Source organism: Bubalus kerabau, chromosome 8, assembly GCF_029407905.1.
Source record: "Bubalus kerabau isolate K-KA32 ecotype Philippines breed swamp buffalo chromosome 8, PCC_UOA_SB_1v2, whole genome shotgun sequence".
Classification (NCBI taxonomy): domain Eukaryota; kingdom Metazoa; phylum Chordata; class Mammalia; order Artiodactyla; family Bovidae; genus Bubalus; species Bubalus kerabau.
The window spans coordinates 118444582-118462740 of NC_073631.1; the positions used below are offsets into that span (position 1 = coordinate 118444582).

Here is an 18159-nt window from a genome sequence, read left to right on the forward strand (position 1 = left end):
GATCTCATTTCCCCATGATTTAACAATTATACAGAAACCCAACCACAATGCATCTGCGTCCTGGGATTCGGTATAACAGATCAGAATGCTCTGACTTCCCGTAGTCTTGGATGTGAATGGCAGATTGGGTAGGCTCCTTGCTTTCATCCTCTTTACAGAAATAACAGCTCCAGAGAAACATTTTCCAAGCTCACAGCTTCTTAAAGGAGTTACATATGAAAAATCAGAAAGGCGTTTCAACTTTCCTAAACAAGTATTTAACTGAGTTCCAGAAATGTGACACAAAGTTAGAAAACTCCATTTTATTGGGACTGAAATGTGTATCTTATTTATTTAGTTTTAAAACAACTTAATATAGTTTAACTATTATTGTTATCACTCTGAATAATCTTCAACAACCCAGGAACAGAACAGTCTAAGGTTCCAGTTTAAGAACTCCATTCTGTGTAGAAACGTGGTTATGTTAGATTCCCTTAGAGTTTAAAATTTTAGAATCAAATCATTTTAGTCCATTAAACACTTTTTAAAACTTGCATAACATCTGACAAAAGACTGTTTTATGATACACATCAACAAAACTCAACACCACTTTCTCCAATAGTAAAAAAGTGTTTTTTTACATTGTTACTTTTTAAATGACGTGAAACTAAAGAAAACTGGTTGCCGGCTTTCGAGTCATTTTGCTTGGAGAAGAGTAGTCTGTGCTTCACCACCCGCTGCCACGCCTTACAGAGATAGGGCCTATAGTCCACATCCACGTCACTCAGGCAATTACGGGCACAGGAAGGCCCTTCCTCCGGGTTTGAGGCTTTCTGCATTATACTTTGTGTTGTTGCAAAGAGAACCAACCGATACTCGTTTACAAGCTTCTCCAAGAGTTGAGAACACTTCCTCAGAGTAGACTCCTGCAAGTTAACACTTTCTCCTCCGTTGACGCGGTCTATCCAATAAAAAGCTGAAAGGCTATCCAAAATCAAAAGGCAGACCGAGGGATGACTACAGAGCATCGCTTCCAGCGAGCACAGGGTGAGGAGTAACTGGCTGCTACTGCTGCAGTACACCAGAAACAGTCGCCCAAGGCAGTGTTTTATCATCTCTTCAGAGCTCTGCGCCAGTCTACGCTCAAGGACCGTAACAAGCCGGAGCATATCAAAGTGGTAATCTGTATCAATAAACACAACTTCTACTTCCAGTCCACCTTCCGCTTTTGGAAGTATACACCGTGCTGTCAGATGATAAAGCATTTCTGTTTTTCCTGTTCCTTCTGGACCATGAAATTCAAGAACATCACCTGTGTAAAATTTTAAAATGTCAGTCAACATGCAGCAGCACAATAATGACAGGATACAAAATGAAGTCTGCAAAAAATGTTTTTTATAAAGACATTTATGGAAATGTTTCTCTTTTGAAAGAAAATCTAAACCCATTTGCCAAAAGGAATTTGTATATGCAAATACAAATAAAGAAATTAAACATAAATCATTACATTTCACCTCTGAAAAAGGTGTTGGCTGTTAATTAGCACCAAGAAAATCTGACACACAAAATGAGATGGTTGAAATGGGCCTATGGGCATCTCCTGGAGATGGGTCCTCATACATTACAGGCGCTCTTACAGCACTGCGAATCAAGTGCCTTAGACCAAGCATCTCTTAAAAAGATACCAACTACTGGTACACAACATTTCTAGTCGTTAATTACCCAATATCCGGTTTCTCCTTTTTCTTTAAATGTAAAACCCCACTTTGGGGGGAAAAGCAATGTGCACAGCTTAAAAGCGATTTTCCCAGTCTTCCTTGCAAAGAGAGGCCACCAGGTACCACAGTGTAGCCACAGTGGACGTCTGCTGGGGTTTTCCAGTTGTGCTGTCCTGACATGGGCGCCACTTCTGCTCTGTTGCTCCCTTCTCGGAGGTGACAGCTATCTAGAAACAGCAAGGACGACAGGTACACATCGCGGAGGGAAGGCCCCAAGGAGGACAGAGCAGGAAGACTGGAGGTGCCCAGGATGTGGATGACAATACAGAACCCTGCACACCAGCCACGCACAGCCTGCCTCCACACCAACATGAAGAACGGAAGTCATGAAGCTGGGCTTCTGTCACGTGCAGCTGAAACACCCCCTAACACGGGCTTCCCAAAGTGGCTGGCACTCTGGGTGGAAGGGCTCTTACGGTGCATTCTCACGCACACAGGCAGTAGGCCCCCAGCCCTCAGGCCCTGAGTGCAACTGCATCCCCGGGGGAAACACCCTGCATGTCTCCACACCGCCTTGAGTTGCTCTGTGCTCTATGAACGCCGCTCGACACCGTTTCGTTCAAATGACACCTGCATTGTGAGTTATTTTCCGAGCGTTATAAGTCAGGGTCAACTACTCTGAAGATTCAAATCTCTTTCTTGGCAGGTTGGAGTCACTCTCGTTTATTGAGGACAGTACAAATAAAACACCTGGGGAAACTGTCCTGCCGCCAGACTTTCAAAATCCACTCACAACAGGGGCTTTTCAATTCTTGTCTATTTGCCATTCACTTTATGGCTGAACAGTATAACTGGAAACGCCATATTAAAAAGGCAGTTTCTTAGGCTCTGAACCAACTACAAGGTCTGTCTGAGAGTCCAGTTACTTTATTTCCTGTTATTACTAACAAACCATTGTATGTTGGAACACTCACAAATAATCTGTAAGAAATCTAGCAATCTGCCACCATACCATATTTAAGTAGTATAAAACTTCAGCCAATTTTCACTATAATCTTATATACAATTTGCAATTCAAATTTTTAATTAAAAAGATTCTCCCTGCCCCCATTCCCAAGATTTCAGCCTCAGAGAGTAAAATTATCTTCACATTAACAATTGTTCATGGATGCTCTTATAGTGACTAAAATTATATTCAGTTATGTTCAACCCAGAAGTTCAGGTTACTCCCTCCTACCATATAGCTAAGGAAGGACTAAGTGGAAATCCTCCCCATGCCCCCAGATAAAACTCTTTTATCGCCCTATATTATAGAAAGAGAATAAACTACATCACTAGATGAAGGAACATTAACACTGAGCCAATACTAACGATAGGGAAGGAAAGCTGAAAACACAGCTGAGCAAGGTTAATGGGAAAGTGGCTGTGAGGACGCAGCAGGCCACGCAGAGACGCGGTGGGGAGATAAACAAGCAGACCACACACATGCGCCTCTTTTTCCTAGGAACTTGGCCCACAAGGCTGAGGAGCAGCCATCAACACTTCCACAGGGCCTTCCAACTGAAAAAGGGAATCCTAATAACAACACTCAGAGGTAGGAAAAGCAAACTTTATCACTAATCATCATTACATTTACATGGTGTGTCATTTCTGACGATTTACTTGATAGATTTCTTGTTCACTACTTTAAGGTGAGGACTTGAATACTCTATCCCTAGTGCAAAGTACAGTATCTTTTGAATGCACTTCATCGGATTCTTTTCTTCTTAAGAACATCTTGAAAGAAATCTAAAAAATGAAAATGTAAGTTCTCATTCCATGCACAAAGTCAATTTTGGAACACAGCATTTTGAAAGGGAGCAGGTGTGGCAGGGAGGCGCAGGTGGGGTGCAGCTTTGGTTAGCAGAGTGGGCAGGTGTGAAGGCCACTGACCAAGGCGTGGAATGAGGGGCCAACACCAGAGATAAGCCAGGATGGGAACCAATGGTTCAGGGCTGGTTCAGCCCCCACCAGCTCCCCCTGAGCCCAAGTGTGCTGACGCTTCATTTCTATCAAGTCTTCGGCCTCCTTCACTTACTCAGAAGGTAAGGGGAAACCTAGCGTAGTGACCTAAAAGTTCTCAAAGACAGGCCTGGATGTACCATAAAGAAAGAAAAACCAAAACCGAGTAGCGATTTTTAATCCACATATCATGTAAATATTCTAACAAGAATTTAGCTTTCAAAATGGTATGTTAAGATGTATCTTTAAGTGTCAAAAATAAATATATCCTAGGCCACTAGGATTCAAGATTCGTGACAGTAATAAGAGGTTGAAGAGAGCAATTTAGGAATAAACTACACAGAAACGGAGAACAGAAAACTCTTTAGGGGAGTGGGAGTGAACCTAAAACTAAGAGGCCGAAACTCAAGTCTCAGGACACATCCACAGCTAGAGAACTCAGCGTGAAGGCAGTTAAGACAGAAATTTAATAGAAACAGTACTAAATAATAGTAAATGCAGCAGAAAAGTTCTAAAAATTAAAAAATGGCAGGGGAGAGGTAAGGAACAGATCACTGAACTGTCATGGAAATGTACAGTCTGCAATAGCACCTTTAACATAAACATTATTTTATGAACCAAACTTTAAAAACAGAGATACTCAGTCTGAAACAGCACCACAGGGAGCAGTCACTGTCTTTAGGTAAGAGCAGGATGGAAATCAGGAAGGGAGGCATACATGAGGAACCAGAAAAATAACAATGGTTTAGGCTCGTTTAATGGGGAACGAAATGGCAACCTACTCCAGTGTTCTTGCCTGGAGAATCCCAGGGACGGCGGAGCCTGGTGGGCTGCCGTCTGTGGGGTCGCACAGAGTCGGACACAACTGAAGCGACTTAGCAGCAGCAGCAGACTCGTTTAAAGAGTAAAAATTCAACAGCAATTTCATGTGGCTGGAGAGTCAAATGAAGATAAGGTAACAGAAATGTAACATATTCTGAAGCAACAGAGGAGGGACTCCGCAGGGAGCTAGAAACCCATGATATTGGTGAGACGGTAACTGTGAGACCTCTCCGGATGTTTTCTGGAGTTCTCAGAACAGAGGGAAAATGAAAACTTTGCTAAGTATTTTCTTGGATAGAGAGGGGTGGTGCTCATAAACATTTTTTCAGAGTAATTCAAAAGAGTAAAGCTTTGAGAGTACTCTCCTACAAGATCTAACAAGGCTTTCTAAACCCATTCATTAACTGAGGAACAGCCAGTGTGGTGTGAATATGGATTCTTCAGAGCCCTGGTTCAGCATGAATGAAACTGAGGCAAAGTTTAAGGCTGTCTAATTGGGAACAAAGGTCCGTCTAGTCAAGGCTATGGTTTTTCCAGTGGTCATGTATGGATGTGAGAGTTGGACTGTGAAGAAGGCTGAGCGCCGAAGAATTGATGCTTTTGAACTATGGTGTTGGAGAAGACTCTTGAGAGTCCCTTGGACTGCAAGGAGATCCAACCAGTCCATTCTGAAGGCGATCGGCCCTGGGATTTCTTTGGAAGGAATGATGCTAAAGCTGAAACTCCAGTATTTTGGCCACCTCATGTGAAGAGTTGACTCATTGGAAAAGACTCTGATGCTGGGAGGGATTGGGGACAGGAGGAGAAGGGGACGACAGAGGATGAGATGGCTGGATGGTATCACTGACTCGATGGACGTGAGTCTGGGTGAACTCCGGGAGTTGGTGCTGGACAGGGAGGCCTGGCATGCTGTGATTCATGGGGTTGCAAAGAGTCGAACACGACTGAGCGACTGAACTGAACTGAAGAGACTATTAGGTAGGTAGAAGCACTCTTCCCCTTTTACAGATTAGTAGCAAAGTGGGGGGGTGGAAAGGGCATTTCTAACAACTGGGTAAGTAAAATCTGCCAACTTGGAAATTAAAGATGAATACGATCATTAACTTCTCGAACTAGATTCTCTACAAATATGTTTGTTTAATGATGAACTGAAATAAATTTCATTGATTTTTATAAACATTTACTACCTAATCATAAGATCAAAAATAATATTCAAACATAATGTTCTATAGAGAAACATGGTCCTTTTAACTGCATCTGAAACACCATCTCATAAGTTTCTGTGAGCTGTTAAGAGAAATCTTGCCCCAGTCCAGTCAAAGTACTGAGTATGACAACTGGTAGTTAAAGAAAAAACCCAAACCAAAAAAAAAAAAATCACCTCTACAGTTTGACAGTTGACAAGTTAAACTAAATCAGAAAATCTGGATGGTTTGGCCTTGATAGTTACTATCACAAATAGAATGCTGTAAGGGGTTTGGGTAACAGATTGTCAGAGTGAGTTTAAGAATCTAAAGAGCCTTCAAAATAAGGAAAAGAGAGAAAAGCCAAAAAATACATCCTCTAGGTACCAACGTACTTCCTTGGTGGCTCAGTCAGTAAAGAATCAACCTGCAATGCAGGAGACCTGGGTTTGATTTCTGGGTTGGGAAGATCCCCTGGAGGAGGGCATGGCAGCCCACTTCAGTGTGCTTGCCTGGAGAACCCCATGGGCGGAGGAGCCTGATGGGCTCCAGTCCACGGGGTCTCAAAGGGTGAGACACGGCTGGGCGCTCATGCACCAGGCGTGCTGGACGTGCAGAGCCGCCACCACAGCACTGCAGAGAGGACGAGCTGCATATGGTGCTGAGCGACTCCTATCCAAAACAGCATTGAAAACGTTTCACAACAGTATTGGAGATGCTTGTAACCCCTCAATCTCTTACTGCTTCAAAATGAACTTCCCTGTAACACTCTGTTCAAGTGCTGTTGTTGATAAATAACCCTTATAATCCTAGTTTTATGTCTGCTGTTGCTCTAAAGAGGATTCATCTAACCAGATATTTTTTTCCATCTAACTAGTTTTATAGCTCTAAGATCTATCATAATTTTAAGTAAACTTTTTTGTTAGTGACTGAACATAATGGTTTTTTTTTAAAGTTTCTATAAACATAACATTCAAATGTATAAACTATGCTTCGAATCCATGTTTTAATGTCAGTTCCATAAAGTTCAACGTAATAATATCCTTTCTGATAGAATAAAAAGATAGTTGAATCTTTTGTCTAATATGTTTGACCAAAATTTGTCATTTATTATTGACAGTTTATAATTTTTCTGATTAACACATATGCTCTATAGGAAATACTAGAAGGAGTCCTTCAGGATGCATGAAAGGATAGCAGTAGACAGTAACTGAATTCCAAATGAGCAAATAAAGAACACAGTAAATATAACCATATAGGTAAATATAAGAGTTATGTGTGTTTTATATTTGTTATTATTTTTTTCATCTGATTTAAGAAACAACTGCATCAAGTAATTTTAATTATTTTAACTAAGCAAAAATTTAAGTGTGAAGGGCATATACTGTATAAATACATAATTTATAACAGCAAGAGGAAGGGGACAAGAATGGAGCTATATGATAGCAAAGATTTTTTACAAAAAATACAGAAATTAAGACGGTATGTAGCACAAACTAGACTGTTATAAATTAAGATGTTGATTGTAATCCTGAGGGTGATCATAAGGTAACTAACTCAAAAAAAGGTAAAAATAATGACAAGGAATTAAAATGATACACTAGAAACTATCTATTTAACACAAAGTGAAAGTGTTAGTTGCTCAGTTCAGTTCAGTTCAGTCGCTCAGTCGTGTCCGACTCTTTGCGACCCCATGAATCGCAGCACTCCAGGCCTCCCTGTCCATCACCAACTCCTGGAGTTCACTCAGACTCACGTCCATAGAGTCAGTGATGCCATCCAGCCATCTCATCCTCTGTCGTCCCCTTCTCCTCCTGTCCCCAATCCCTCCCAGCATCAGAGTCTTTTCCAATGAGTCAACTCTTCACATGAGGTGGCCAAAATACTGGAGTTTCAGCTTTAGCATCATTCCCTCCAAAGAAATCCTAGGGCTGATCTCCTCCAGAATGGACTGGTTGGATCTCCTTGCAGTCCAGGGGACTCTCAAGAGTCTTCTCCAACACCATAGTTCAAAAGCATCAATTCTTCGGCGCTCAGCCTTCTTCACAGTCCAACTCTCACATCCATACATGACCACTGGAAAAACCATAGCCTCGACTAGACGGACCTTTGTTGGCAAAGTAATGTCTCTGCTTTTTAATATGCTATCTAGGTTGGTCATAACTTTTCTTCCAAGGAGTAAGCATCTTTTAATTTCATGGCTGCAGTCACCATCTGCAGTTATTTTGGAGCCCCAAAAAAATAAAGTCTGACACTGTTTCCACTGTTTCCCCATCTATTTCCCATGAAGTGATGGGACCAGATGCCATGATCTTTGTTTTCTGAATGCTGAGCTTTAAGCCAACTTTTTCACTCTCCACTTTCACCTTCATCAAGAGGCTTTTTAGTTCCTCTTCACTTCCTGCTCAGTCAGGTCCAACTATTTTTTCTTTACTTTTCTGTGTCCAACTCTTTGAGAACCCCATGGATGGAAGCCCACCAGGCTCCTCTGTCCATGGAATTCTCCAGGCAAGAATACTGGAGTGGGTTGCCATGTCCTTCAAGTGATCTTCCTGCCTTGGGGATCGAACCCAGGTCTCCTGAACTTCAGGCAGATTCTTTACCATGTGAGCCACCACTGAAGCCCATTTAACACAAAAGAAGACAGTAAAGGATGAATAGAGGAACAAAAGAGATGTAAGACACATATAAAACAGATAGCAGAATGGCAGCCATAAACCCTATCTCAACTAATAATAACAAATGGATTAAACAGTCCAAACAAAAGGGAGAGAATGACAAAAGGGAATAAAAAAACATGATCCAACTACAAGTTGTCTACAGCGGGCATACTTTACATTCCAAGTCACAAGGTTGATAGTAAAACGACAGAAGAAGAGATACTATGCAAACGTAACCAAAAGAGGCCACAAGTGGCTAGCCTGTCATCAGACAAAATATACGTTAAGACAAAAAAAACTGTTATTAGAGACAAAGGACCTCTTTTTCACTGTGGTTAAAAGACATAACATAAAATTTACCATCTTCACCATGCAGTTCAGTAGTGTTAAGTACATTCACACACCTGTGAAGCATATCTCCAGAACTTTATCACCTCACAAAACTGAAAATCTGTACCCATTAAACAACAATTCTCTCTTTCCTCCCCAGCCCCTGGAAACCACCATTCCACTTTCTGTTTCTATGGATCTGACTATTTTAGATACCCCATATAATACAGGGGGTTCAGGAAGTATTTTTCTTTTTGTGACTGGATTATTTCACTAAGCATGTCCTCAAGATTCATCCATATTGTAGCATGTGTCAGAATTTCTTTCCTTTTGAAGGCTGAATAATATTCCATTCTATGTACAGACCATCTTTTTTTATCCATTCATCTGTTGATGAGCACTCGGGTTGCTTTCATCTTTGAGCAATTACTGTGAATAGTGCTGCTATGAACACAGGTATGCAAATAAATACCTATTCAATACCCTGCTTTTGATTCTTTTCGACTGTATACCCAGAAGTACAATGGTAGTTCTATATTTTACTTTTTGAGGAACCTTCAAACTGTTTTCCGTAATGGCTGCACCATTATGATCCCATTTTTATGATCCCAACATTTTATGATCCTATCAGTAGTGCACAATGGTACTAATCGGCTCCCCGCCTCACCAACACTTGTGAGCTTGTTATGACAGTAGCCATCTTAAAGGGTGTGAGATGACGAAGAGAAACATTTTATAATGATTAATAAGTCAACTCATTGACAAGCTATAATAATGATAATAAACATACATGTGCCCAATACTACATGAAACCCACAAAAACTGACAGGGAGAAGCAGACAATTCACCAATAGTTGGAGACTAAAAGACTAAAATATCCAACTTTCAACAACGGACAGAACAACAAGACAGAAGATCAGCAAGGAAAAGAATACCTGAACAACACTAAAAGCCAACTAGAACTAAGAGACATCAATAAAACACCTGGCCCAGCTACAGCAGAATGCACATTCTTCTCAAGCACACGTAGGACATTCTCCAGGATGGACCATATGTTTGGCCAGAAAACACATCTCAATAAATTTAAACTGACTGAAATCACAGAAGTATGTTCTCTGATCAGAAAATAATGAAAACAGAAATCAGTTACAATAATATCAAAAGCCCTAAATCTTTTTGACCTTGGATTAGGCAAGGGCTTCTTAGCTTTGATACTAAAGACAAGAGCAAGAAAAACTGGATAAATTGATGGACTTCATCAAAATTAGTAACTTTGTGCCTCGATGGAGAAAAGAAACTATAAAACAGGAGAAAATATCTGCAGATCACATATTTAATGAAGGCCTGTAGCTAAAATATATAAAGGACTCTTACACCTCAATAATAAAAAGACAGCCCAATTTTATAAATAGGCAAAAGATCTGATATTTCCCCAAATTACACACACAAATTGCCAAAAAGCACATGCAAAGATGCTTAACACCATTAGCCATTAGGGAAATGTAAATCAAAACCACAATGAGGTATCACTTCATTCTCACTGGGAAGGCTATAATCAAAAAGACAGACAATAGCTGTGTGCAGGACCTGGGTAAAATGGAACCAGTACACACTTCACCGATGCTGACAGGTGAAATGTGGGCTTCCCAGCAGGCACTTTAGACAACAGCCTGGAAATTTTGCCAAAGGTTAAACACAGAGCTACCATATAACCCAGCAGCTCCTCTCGTAGGTATTACCCAAGAAAACGGAAAATATTTCTCCTGAGAAAAACTTGTACCCAGGACGATCATGGCAGCATTATTCTTAATAATCAAAAAGTAGAAACAACCCAAACGGCCATCAACTGATGTATGGATTCAACAGAACATTAGTCAATAAAAAGGAACAGACTACTTGAGGCGTGCTACAGTATAATAAATCTTGAAAATATGAAGCAAAGTAGACATTAGTGACAAAAGACCATATACTGGATGGTTCCAACGACATGAAATGTTCAGAAAAGGCACATCACTGAGGCAGAAAGTAGATTAATAGGTGCCTAGAGCTAAGGGATACAAGAGGAATTGAGGAGTGACTACCAACAGGCATGGGTTTCTTTTGGGGGTGAAGAAAATGTTCTAGAATTGACTGTGCCAGTAGACGCATAAGTGCAAACTGTACACTTGAATGAATTATATCTCTTTAAAGCTATTACAGTGGAAAAGAAACACACACACACACACACATCTAAGCACACCACCTTCTTTTTTAAGTTTTCCCTAGTGGAGAAGTGTTAGCAGAATAAGCAGCTATCATTTTCCCTATTGTAAAAATATTCACGGAACTACCAAGTACCTAAGAACTTTCCTGTGATCCTCAAACTTGTAAGGAAACAAAAAATAAGTAACAAACTGCCACAGTTACTGTGCTGGGATAAGAGAGGTTTCACACTGAAGACTTGCTGAAGGTAAGCAGGCTCCACCTCAGCTGGCAGATAACGAAGGCGAACAGTGCGCCGCCATAACCTCTGTCCCGGTTCTTCATTTCATGTCTTATCTGTGTAGGCTCTTGCTAGAAGTATGAGTATGTACATGAATGTGTGTGTGTGGGTGTGTTAGTTGCTCAGTCGTATCCAACTCTTTGCAACCCCGTGGTCTGTAGCTCACCAGGCTCCTCTGTCTATGGAATTCTCCCAGACAGGAATACTGCAGTGGATTGCCTTTCCCTTCTCCAGGGGATCTTACCAACCCAGGGGTCGAACCTGGGTCTCCCACATTTTAGGCAGATTCTTTACCATCTGAGCCACCAGGGAAACCCATATATGGATATATGCAGGGGAAAAACTTGTTTTATAAAACTTAATTTATGACACTGTATTTTGGCTTGAGACTGTGTTTTTACCATGCACAGGTGACTCTTCATCAGCAAACAGATGTGGTTCTATCTCTTTCAAGGAACTTCTACCTTCCAGTCGGGCAAGGAGCTTGCAAAAGGCAGGAAAAAAAGAGAGAGAAGGAAAATTTATTATCTAAAAATTTTAAATCCAACATACACACACACACAACAAATCAAAATTTATACAATTTACCAAAAGTCTGTAAGAAACTTTTCACCAGCATTTTGAGGATTTGGAGGAAATTATGAAATAGAAAATATAATTTAGAAGAAAAGTTGTGTTCATTTACCCAGAATATACTTTATTTTTTATGTACCAAGTACTCTTGGTATAAAATGAGTCTCTGCCTTCAAAGAAGCCGATAGCATAGTTTGGGACACAGAATCAAACTAATTGCAAAGTATTTACCTTCCTTACCTGCTATAATTATCTTTCTCACTATGCCTACCACACTTGTCACACAGGTATCAGCTTTCATCTGTCCATTATAGTGCCAGCTCCTTATCTGGTGGAGGGGACGGGAAGGGAAGGGACAATGGAGAAAAACTCTCCCTGAGAAGCTCCAAATACCTGAATCTGTGAACAGGGCACATAGGCAGGCATACCTGGCAGATGCAACATCAGCCAAAATGAAAAGGTTATAAACAGCTGTGTGTAGGTAAACTGTAAGGAGATCTGAAATGCCAGAGCTTTCGGCACAAAACAGGCAGGACATAACGAAGTCCTAGAGAACAGAAGTCAGATCACAAAAGATCTTGGATGTCACCCTTATGAGTTTGCTCTCTGGTTTGTAGATTAGAGCAAGCGGTTTTCAGAAGCAATGAACAGACTTCCCTGGTTGTCCAGGAATCCTCCTCCCAATGTAGGAGACATGGGCTCAATCCCAGGTCCGGGAAGATCCCACATGCCATGGAGCAACTAAGCACAGTTACCAAGCCTGCTTGCCTTAAAGCCTGTGCTCTGCAACGAGAGAAGCCTAAGCACTGCAGTGAAGAGCAGCCCACTCACCACACTGGAGAAAGTCTGTGCACCGCAACACAGACCCAGCACAGCCAAAAGTAAATCATGAGTTTAAAAAAAAGAAGCAATTTACAACAGTTAAGAGTAGACAGCTGGGACTTCAGAACCTGACCCACTAGATCTCTGGGCTTGAGGTTTCTCATAGGTAAAGGGAAGAAAAAAACAGTATTTCCTTCACAAGACTGCTAAGGATTCAACGTGTTCCAAAAGAAATGGATGCCTAGAGTGGTGGGGTGAGGGATTGGAGGCAGCTCAACCTCAGTTATTGGTGGGCTGACTATGTCCACATGACAAAGCCCCATAAAGACTCTGGACACCAAAGCTCATGTGAGCTTCCTCGGCCAGCACACTGTCCTCGCTGTCGCTGGGGAAAGCTAGCACATTGTCCATACTCCACCAGGACAGGACAACTGGAAGCTCCCTGTTGGGAATTCTGGATTTTGTCCCACTGTATCTCTTCCCTGGGCTGATTTCAATGTTTCCTTTTGCTGCAGCAAAATATAAGCGTGACTAAGCTTTCAGTGTATTCTGTAAGTCCTTCCAGCAAATCACTAAACCTGAAGGTAGCCTTGGGAACTGCCAAACATGCAATTAATGTCTGAATGAGTGAGGGGGTGAGGACCTGGAACTCTGCAGACGGAGTCTTGGGGACTTCCCCCAACTTCACACACAAAGAAAGCACTTCTGCCGCAAACCGAAACGCAGTGGGTTTTCTCTAGGAAAAGCACTTGTGTGATTATATGAGATGGATACTTTTTCACAAAACACTTTTATTTGAAGAATGACAAATTATGGTTACACAAACTTGGGTATCTGTCAGACATCTTATTGAAAATGAAGAAAGTGAGCCTATCACTTTAAGGAAAAGTAACTGTCAGTATTTGTTGCCAATGATAAAATGTGAATTTTGGAAAACTTTTATCTACTACTGTGAGCTTGACAGCATCCCAATACTTAAGGTAGTGGTAAAATCACTGGTGATTTTAACAAATGTGATTTTGGGGGGCTAATTATTTAACAAATGTAAATACTTGGAAGATCTACATAACTCAGTGAACCACCATTTCCAAAGGACCAACCACTGGGTAAAATTCACTCCCAGACAGTTTAAAGTTATGATAAGTCAATGGACTGTAACATATGAAAAGTTCACTGACATAATTTCATATTCTACAATGCAATAACTTCACTACCTGTCAAGTTTTGGTATACTGTCAAGGAAGAATATCCACAATTGTCCAAAAATACTCCTCCCTTTTCCAACTCTGTAAGAGCCGAGATGATCTTCACAAACTTTAACCAGAACAACACATAGTAATAGATTAGATACAGAAGGAGAGATGAGAACCCAGTTAACTTCACTCCTCACTACATTTTTTGTTTAGGAAAACATAGCTATTTTTCATAATAATACTTACACAAATGGGCAATATTAACAACACATAAGAGTCATCTGATGGGATGAAGTATCTTCCAAACCCAAGTAGAAAATACCCTAAAAATTTGGCATAAACCTGACCATTACATAAATTTAAGTGAATGATGTCCAGATTTGAGGAGTTGAAAGCAGCAAGGTATAATCAAACTAGAGCTTCAGAAGTGCAAAAAGTAAGTTAAGCCAAGGTACAAGGAATGCAACTAAATTCTGCTTGACAGGACAGTTGAATTCCTTTAGGGAAGATGACCACGTCAGGCAAACAGAGTTTGGTGATGGCAGCTATTAAGATAATTAAACTATTTCTCTTGATTCTCTAAGCAACCTTTCTGAGCCCAAATTTCCTAATTGGGAAAGAATACACAGAGGACACAATCTTCATCTATTTGGCACATGCACTCAAATTGTAAATGAACAGTTTTGGCATTTGGTTTGTAAATCAGTATCTGCCAGGTTTTATCATCATAACAATACCTATCTAAAAACAACTACTATTTGTACTTGCTGTGGTATCAGTGGTACATAACTTATACACATCATCTCTTTTAATTGTTACATTAACTCTATTTGTTATCATTCTGCTTCTCAGATGAGAAAATGAGTCAGGATTTCACCGAGATCTCTGACTCCCAAAGCCTGGAGTTCTTCCCCTGCGCTACAAAGCCTCAAAGTCTGTATCACTGAGTCGGACAAAAATTTTTGAGTACAGGGACAACAGTTTTTGGACTTCCTCAGCTGAAGGTCAAACCAATCTAAGGTCCTGTCTAAACAATTACCTGGTCTCTCTCAACCATCTCTCATAACACACCCTAACATCACAAGGATCCCCAAATATTTTCTTTCAACAGCAGAAAGAAAGGGGGTAATACTTAATTATACAAATATTCATTGGTAAATATTCCAGTTGAATATTTCCGTAAATAGTCCAGTGAATAAGTTGCTGGGCATACACAGATACAACACAGTTTCTATCCTCAAAAAACTGAATAGGGCAGAGTCAAAAGGTTAAAGAATTCAACAAAGTATTGCAGGTGCTGTAACAGAAATGACATGGGGCTCTGTGAAAGCATTAAAAAGGGAGTGGATTCTAATCTGTGTGAGAGGCTACTTTAATTTTGAAAGAGATTCAGCATATAGTTCTTTCAGGCACATACAAAATGTTCATTGATCAAGAAATGTCCTTTCCCTATACTCTCAAATGCTCTAAGGCCCAGACTACTGAATGAATGAAAACTATACATTCTTGAGGGCCACTTCCTTCCAGAAAGCTATTCCTATACTTCAGAACACATTACCAGTCTCCCTCATCTGGACGTAAGAGCTTAAAGGAGAGGGCTCTATCTTGGCTCACCAGCAATTCCAAAATGCTTTACATCTGGCACAACCTTAGTAGCTGCTTGTTAAGATGAAGGTAAACAGGGCACAGGTAGGTAGAACTGGGCAAAGGCTGGAGTAAAAGGATCCTTAAACTATACAAATTTTTCTATGTTTGGACAACCTATGCAAAGTTCTACAAAAGCCCATGAGTATTCTTCAGTTCAGTTCAGTTCGGTCGCTCAGTCGTGTCCGACTCTTGGCGACCCCATGAATCGCAGCATGCCAGGCCTCCCTGTCCATCACCAACTCCCGGAGTTCACCCAGACTCACAGTTATCGCTAAAGTTATTAATAGTCATTAACAAGAGTCTGTTTTATTGAACATATACCTTCGAGGTATATGTTTATTATATATGCTTATTAAATAGAATATGTATCGTAAAGATGCTTTAAAGCATCATTTTATTTTTATGGAGAAGCTTACACAAGAGCAGGAAGGAGAGCTTAAAGATCAAATTACCAGAAATGAATGCTATTAAAGCAAACATGCATATGTAACTGTCATTTGGGTAAAGGCTCATTTCCCCTGACCTTTCGTGATGAAATCTGTTTGCAGATGGACCCAGCAGCAAGGTTTCAAACCAGTTAAGTGTGAAAGTCCATCTACACTCTAAACCAAATATTCACTCCCCTGCCCTATAACAGGCTTGGACTTTCATCTACAAACTGAATACAATTCTTAGTTTTCCTGCATATACAATATATAGAGGAAATTCACTCCAGTCAAATATGTGTAACTATAACACAGAGAGGGCTTCCCAGGTGGCTCAGCGATAAAGAATCCATCAGTCAATGCAGGGGACGCAGGTTCGATCCCTGGGTCAGGAAGATCCCCTGGAGAAGAAATGGCAACCCACTCCAGTATTCTTGCCTGGGAAATCCCATGGACTGGTGGGCTATAGTCCACGTGACTGCAAAGAGTCAGACAGACACGACTTAGTGACTAAACAACACATAAAGAAACAAGCTGGAACGTGTAGGAAGGCAAGGAAACAGCATCTATGTTAACACGTATGTGATCAATGCAAAATTTGGCCCTTATCATGGAGTCCCTTAAATCAGAGGACTAATTCTTTTCATTTATGAAATCAGCCTCTTCTGCTACTTAGAAAATTCAACTGCCCTTTAGGGCAGAGTACTAGGCCTGGCTCTTCAATAAAGCTTTTGTCTAAATTACATGGAAAAGACACCTGTTACTCAGACACTAAATAGTACAATTCCATTGTTTCTAGTATATTCCCTGAGAGCTGCTGCCTTTCACTAATATGTTTTAAAAAGCAATCATCCTATAAGAAAAATTTATTAAAAGTCAGGGAAAAATTACTATACGTACCTAAGCAGCATTAATTTCTAGCAAAATAAAGACTAAATTTTAATTTATGACATTCCACAAATTAGTAATTTCATTAAATACACAGTTAAGATTTCACTAGGAAGTCATTATCAGACTGTGCTTCAAAATTTCACTTAGAAAAATCAACTATACACAAGACCTCAGAAAGAGACAACAAAGCATAGACTCAAAACTGTAGAAGCTTAACACTGGAGGAACTCCCTCCCCTGGCCTCCTGCCACGTTTGTGAGACTCCGCTGGAGAAACATGTGAGGTACATTCTCCTATCCTCTTGTTCTCTCTTCCCCAGGGAAGGAGGGATTTTCCTAATGGATTATTTTAGACATGCACTGATCAGCCTGTGCTAGGGTCCTGACAGCTTGTCTGCACAAAGTGCAACTTCTGCCTTTCTAGTCTAAGACGGGTGCTTAGAAATGAGCATTTGGCAACATAAAGTTTGACGGTAACCTTGAGAAAAGCACTTAGTGGAAGATGGAGACAGAAGCCAGATGTTGTTTAGTAGCTAAGTCGTGTCCAGCTCTTGTGACCCCATGGACTGCAGCCCACCAGGCACCTCTGTCCATGGGATTTCCCAGGCAAGAATACTGGAGTGGGTTGCCATTTCCTACTCCAGGGGATCTTTCTAACCCAGGGACTGAACCTGCATCACACAGGTATTCTTTACTGAGTTACTAGGGAACACCTACTGAGCGCCTTCAGTGAGCTAAATACTGTTCTAAACGCTGAGACTTGAAGAAATAAACTCAGCAGAGAACATCTGCAATCATGATTCTTAAATGGCAGGGGTGGGAGGTGGGAAGACAACACATGTACAATGCAAGATGTCAGATATAAGTGTTCAGAGGGAGAAACAGGTTAAGTGGAATAAAATTACTAGTAGGAAGGGCACTTCCCTGGTGGCTCAGTGGTTAGGAATCTGCTTGCCAATGCAGGGGACATGGGTTCAACCCTCGGCCTGAGAAGATCCCACATGCTGCGGGACAACTGAGCCTGTGCTCTAGGGCCGGTAAGCCGCAACCACTGAGGCCTGCACACCCTAGGGCCCATGTTCGGCAACAGGAGAAACCACCGCAGCGACTGACGGACGGCAGCCCCCACTCGCCCCAACCAGAGAAAGCCTGCACAATGCTACGAAGACCCAGTGTAGCCATAAACAAAAATAAATCTTAAAAAACAACAGTAGGAAGGACCTCCTCGTACAAGCTAGCTTGTGAACACAAACGATGCAAGTGTGGAAGTGAGCCGTGTCACTTTCTGAGGGAGAAGTATCTAGGCAGACTCAACAGGAACTGCAAAGGCCCTGAGGCTGAGGCAGATCCGGTACATTCAAGGAAGAGCAAGAACAGTGTGTCTGAAGAAGAGTCAGGGAGAGTGGGAGAGAAGATCACAAAGGCAGGAGAGG

General features: G+C 41.1%; 1 protein-coding gene across 1 annotated transcript in view; it reads right to left on the bottom strand.

Annotated features, from left to right (window-relative positions):
• Positions 1-288: 288 nt before the first annotated feature.
• XRCC2 (X-ray repair cross complementing 2) overlaps positions 289-18159 on the bottom strand; it is a 120079-nt gene continuing 102208 nt past the window's right edge. The window contains exons 3-4 of the mRNA XM_055591347.1: positions 11578-11659; positions 289-1291 (exon numbers count right to left, since the gene is read on the bottom strand). Of these exons, the coding sequence (XP_055447322.1) occupies positions 570-1291; positions 11578-11659 (804 nt within the window). The 3' untranslated portion in view covers positions 289-569. The remainder of the gene's footprint in view (positions 1292-11577; positions 11660-18159) is intronic.